General features: G+C 38.3%; 1 protein-coding gene across 1 annotated transcript in view; it reads right to left on the bottom strand.

Moving 5' to 3' along the window:
• Positions 1-3,650, bottom strand: part of RNF145 (ring finger protein 145) — a 35,701-nt gene extending 32,051 nt beyond the window's left edge. The window contains exon 1 of the mRNA XM_010020036.1: positions 3,467-3,650. Within this exon, the coding sequence (XP_010018338.1) occupies positions 3,467-3,650 (184 nt within the window). The remainder of the gene's footprint in view (positions 1-3,466) is intronic.
• Positions 3,651-5,934: the final 2,284 nt, after the last annotated feature.

The following is a 5,934-nucleotide window of genomic DNA, read 5'->3' as shown; positions in this document are numbered from 1 at the left end:
CTCTTTCCCAAATATTCCAAGTGCTACTATCTCAGGACAAGATACTCCTAAACACTCCAGGAAGAACTACAGAATACACTTTCATTCACAGGTCACATTTGTGAATAAGGCTTATAATTCAGGATTTCTCAATACTCTTAAAAAGTAATGTGTATGCATGTATCCATATTTTAATGTATTTAAACATGAAAGAGCCAGATTACAGAACAAAACCTTCCAAGTGACTTTTTCAGAAGAAAAGAATTGTTACCATTTTTTATATATAATTTCTGGTTGAATGTCACTAGTACATGCACCTGAATTTGGGTTGCAACCCCATTTTATCCTATTTTTGTCTCTTTTTACAGATATCCAGCAGATACTACGAACAAGCAAAAAAATCAAGTAGAGAGGTCAACTTTTCATCTGAAGCATCTCTAGTAATTTTAAATTAAGTTTTATAAATTATCCAGCAAATGTCCTGTAAAACGTATCAAAAGTACTTCCAGAAAGATACTGGGAATGATCAGTGAAGTTTTAAGCCTGAGGTAATCCTGTGACCATTAAGTATGAATTTCGGCACACAAACGAAAACTTTTCAGCCAGAAACATTTCTGAACTGTTGCTTAACTAAGTTTGATGTTTGTCTTTTTAAACACAGTTGGCAAACTGAGGCAGGTTTTCAAAAGCAAAACAGAGTTTTAATTGTGATTCTGGAAGATAACTCATATGTAGAAAAACAGTATTATGAAATAAAGCAACGCAATACAAACATTACACAAGAGAGCTTAAGTGCACATTGAAGACCATTGCAGGCCATTCACAGCCCTTTTACACCTGCCTGAACAGTAACCACAGTGCCCTTTGGCAGATGAAGTTCATAAACAACGTTACTTTGCAATTTTTCCTATATGAGATTAATCTGTTTATATTTGCCAATTCTAACCAGAAATATCTCTCTGCTATTTGCTTTGTTTTATACATATTAAGTTAAATTTCATGCAGTTGAACCTGCGGCTGAGTGGTTATCAGCACTCAATAGTTTCCCTCACTGAAGTAGATAAGGGCTGTTTCATGAAAAGATATGAAAGGGAAAAGCTGTATCAAAGGACAAATTGCATCCTAGAGGCTTTTATTATATTCCCAGTACTGCTGGCTGGAATGTGAATCACACTGTAACGTACATGACCTCGCTTGACAAAAACAATTGGCTTTCCAAACTTTAAGTCAAATGGATGGAAGAAAACAAGTGCATTTAAACAGAAAAGATATCCCTGGTAACCCCCAGTGCTGAGCAAATTTCCAACTTTGTATCCTTAGTCCCAGGAAAGGGTTCACTATATCCAGCTTGGTAGGATTTATTGATTTTTATGGTTCTCTAATCAAATTGTTCCTTCAGCATCTGCCCAAGATAGATGCACCCAATTTCCTAAGGTGCTAGAAGCCCTTCTATGATATGGTATCTTACACTGCCTATATAAGAAATTCAATGATTGCTTGATATTTCAAAGGGCACTTGCTGATACTGTGTTATGTAACTGCAAATATGAACAGGACATTTTTTTCTCCTAAATAAAAGAGATTAGCATGTTGAAACATATCCATGGTAAATTTCTATTTAAATTACATACTGGCAGTTAATTTCCCTCAGTATATCTTTGAAGAAGCTTGATTTCCCAAACTGGTGGAAAAGTACTTTGTTTTCCTTACAAATCAAATTTATATATTTTGATGTCCTTTTAATTAAGATTATACTGTAACCTGATGCAATTAAATCTATATAAAATCTTGTGTAGGCATGCAAATCGATTTAGGCCAGCCTCACACTGACGCAGCTTAAAATCACCTCAACACCCAGGGAACTGTAATGAATCAACTTCATTTGAAAAACACTAGCAAAGTTTTGTCACTGAAAACTGTCTGAAAATATTTTAAAACAAACAACTTTTTTGATGACTTAGAAGCCCTTCTTGATCAGTTGAAGCAGTAAAAGTACAGACAACCAGTATTGTAAAAGCAAAAAGTAAACCGACTGTTGAGTGATTGTGTACCAGCACGAAAGCACCATTTATATGAGGAGCACAAAGTCAGAATCCACTGGTTTCGCACTAAAAGAGCATCCAGGTGAGAAATGCTTTATTAACAATACACCCATCAAAAGTGCTACAGAGAGGGTCGATATCTCAATGTAATTAAGGGAGAACAAGGTTGCCAAATGGCTATAAAGAGGGGCTCTGACACAGCTAGAAATTACCCACTGACATCTTGACAACCTACTGCACAACTGTTAGCTCCGCATTAGAAACTGAGCTGATAAACTGATTTCTAGAAGGTACTTAGGTGCATACAAGCACATGAGAAAAGCAGCTGCAGTTATGCACCACCATGGTCCTGTGTCACATTCGCCAGCAACACAGAAGTACTCTCTCCACAAAATATGAAAAGGGCATAGAACTGTAACCAGCTTTCTGCTCCAAAAGTACATTTCTATTCCAGCATGAGGAAGTGGAGCCATAACAAAGGAAGTCCCATGTGTTTTTAATGGCAGTAAATGATTTCCAGAATAGAGAGTCACATGCCAACACTTAGGAAGTCAGGATTAAAAACCTGGACATGCTACTTCAAAAAACACAGTCCTCCAACTACTTAAGGGTGTTTTCTTTAGCTGACTGCAGTACATCTTTATCCTCCAAAGCCATCTACAAGAAACACCGCAGAGTGGGATAATTATATGCTAACCATTTCTCTCCAAGCTAGGCAGTACTCAGGCAGATGTCAGTGGCTAACAACCTCAACAGCCTGGATCCAATCCCTAACTAACCCCATGTGCAGATGAATCACATACCCACCTGGCAAGCAGGTCCCAGAACATCAACCTTTTCATCTCCTAAAATGAGACGTCTAGCATTCCAGAGCTAGACTTGCAGGCCAAAGTGCAAACCTCAGCTCTCTGAGCTGAGCTAGTAATTTTGTCCATTTATCTACAACATAGGACTTGTTACCTGCTCTAATCCATTCCCAGCATATATACATTTCATATGGTTCTAAACTGAAGAGCCATATCTGTGCAGCAGTGAAAGCTAACCTTCTGCTGCTGTGATCACAGTCCAAACTAGGCAACCTTTTCCCTAATCTCTTGTTTGATGACAGTGATATAAGTTACAATACTTCTTGCCTGCACAGCATTTCACAGCAGCCTTCTCATCAGGCACAGGCCAAAGTCACTGTGCTATTCTTTCAGGGCACAGATCCTGTTTCCAGACCTATTACACTATCAAGACTAAACATCAAAGTTCAGTAAAAGACCTTAGACAGGATTTTTATTGCTAATATAAACAGACTCAAGCAGAATTGTAATGAATATATCCTCATGCTATTTGTTGCAATCAATATATTATCATGCTACTACTAAGTTCTTAAAATTCTTGTAGTAAGCAAACTGGTATTTACTACAGCAGTGTTTTCTCTCAAACACATGTACACTTACCCACGTAATGCATATTAAGGGCCAAGTACTTGTACTGGAAGAGAGGGTTGTTGTGCAGGCTACTTCTTTGGATCTGCTGGAAGAATGAGCTGACATCCCATCTGTACAAGACATCCAACAGCATGATGCTTGGGACCCTCAGGGCCACATTTAACACTGCCTCCAACTTCTCCTTTGCAGCCATTCTCTTCCCTTTCTGTGAACTGGCAGCAGACTGTAAATAGCACACAAGACAGAGAAGAGTAATCAGATCAATCTCACTGTACAAACAGCTATTAGGCTTTGTGATCATATGAATGGGGCTTCCTGTGTGGTCACAAATGACTGAATGAATCAACTGAGTTAAATTCAAATCCAGACAGGACAACTTCTATTTTTGCTATATAAAGGTCAATTTGCTAGCAATTTTTCCATGGTAATACTGTAACATGGGGGGAGGTTAACTTCATTAAAACGGTCAAAGGGTGTGCACTGAATAAACCTTCATTCATATTTGCGATAATTTTGTATTCAAAACCCCAGCCAAAAGACACCAATGCATTAGGTGTTACATAAACATTAACACAATAAGCTTTAAAAAGCAAATACCTGATAAGCTTTAGAAAGCAAACACCTACAAAATTCAGACACTACCTCTACTTAGCTTAACACTATGCCTCTCAAATGAAATAACCACTAACTAAAGAGTTCTTAAAACATTTTAGATTCACTTCCTCTATGCAAATTAAAATAAATAATTCCTCAATATCTAAGCTTTTAAAAAAATCATTTACACTATTCATTAACCTCTACAAATTTATTATGCATTTATGGAATTTGTGCACATTTTAAAGATTAGGACAACAATGCAACTATTTTGCTAATTTCAATGTAATTCATACAAACAAAAGACCACCTCCTCGCTCCACAGTACTAGAAGGTAATTTAATTTTGAAGCTTGCTGTCAAAGAAGATGGATGATGTAAGACAATGAAGAGCGCTCCTTTTTTTTAACAGAAGAAAAATGCTCGTCCACAACAGCATCTCTAAAGAGATCTAGTCACCAACAGGACCATTTTGAAGAGCAAAAGGATCAGTTTCCACATGCTGTCAGAGCGCTGCTTTCAGGTGAGACTGACAGCTGTTCCTAAATGAAATGTGCTCTTCTTACCACATACCACCTTCGCACCCTAGGAACAGAATTCACCCCAGGCTGCAGTTGGGAGACACCAACTATATACACTCTACTACAGAAGGGCAGTATTCAAGGCTAAGGTGTGGATGATCCAGCAAGTTTTTACCCACAAGCAGCCTTTACAAACAAGTAAAAACAACCACCTACAGCATGAGTCCCTCAACAAAGTCAGAGTTAAAAAAAAGCTCCTGATCCCAATTATTAGGGGGACAACTGGAAAGAACTGCAACCCGACCAAAGAAACAGAAGAATGTGCACTTAGAAAACACTTTTAAAATAAAGTTTTGCAGGACTTCATTCATATTGTCCTCGTGTAAGTCCTTAAAGGTTTTGCAGTTATGCACGTTTTACACTATCGAGCCAATGTGGAATTACTGCATGAAACGAAGCCATGCTAATGAGACAGAAATAAACCCAAAAATCTTCCTTCTTGTACAGGGACACCCATACACTATCCTCATGTGAAGTTTTACTTGTGTTGCTATGGCCAAGATGCCACCATAAACTGACCATGTGCACACCTAAAGCCACACTGACACTTATCAAGGCATGATGATGTAAAATTAATTCAGCTCAGGAAGCCAGGGCAGATCAAAACTGAGATTTGGCTCTGTAAACCACAGGTCACAGGGCTGCTGCTTGTCATTGTGTAGCCCACAGTCTAACTTTTCAAGTTACGCCAATGCACTTTTTACAGAGCTCTTGCAACAGCTCTATAAATCCCAAAGACAGCACATCCCTTTTCTCACAGAGGAAGCGCATCCCCGCTACATCGGACATCCCACACAGTACCAGCATTTCACAATGCTTCCCAAAATGAATCAAAGGGTCAGCCAGAAGGCTATCTACATTCAGAATGACCAAACAAAACCATTGCCCAAGCAGCTACTAGAGAATACTCCCATTCACCATTTAGTGTGAATAAAAAATGGAGTTTAAATGTATGGTCTTGTACAAACAAAAGTTGGGAGCTACACAGATTGTATACACTGAGTTTCACTAGGCTGAGTACTGAACTACAAGCCTGTGCTCAGCACACAACTTAAATAACTCGTATACAAATATTTTAAATGTCCTGGAATTCTCAAAACTCTTTGGATTTGCCAAGTTTGCAATACTCATTAAAACTTTGAAATTTGGCTGCCTCCTTTTTTTGCTAGGTGATTTTTCCAAGTAAATCAGGGCTCAGTGTAGGCAGGAACTGACTTACAGGTTTTCACTCTGTCATAAAATACCCATGAAAAGTGACAGGCAGCACCTAATTTCAAAATACATTCTCGTAACTGTCAAACCT

This window comes from Nestor notabilis, unplaced genomic scaffold (assembly GCF_000696875.1).
Source record: "Nestor notabilis isolate BGI_N333 unplaced genomic scaffold, ASM69687v1 scaffold17308, whole genome shotgun sequence".
Taxonomy (NCBI): Eukaryota; Metazoa; Chordata; class Aves; order Psittaciformes; family Psittacidae; genus Nestor; species Nestor notabilis.
The sequence above is the reverse complement of the archived record's forward strand: the minus strand, read 5'-3'. Positions and strand labels throughout refer to the sequence as shown.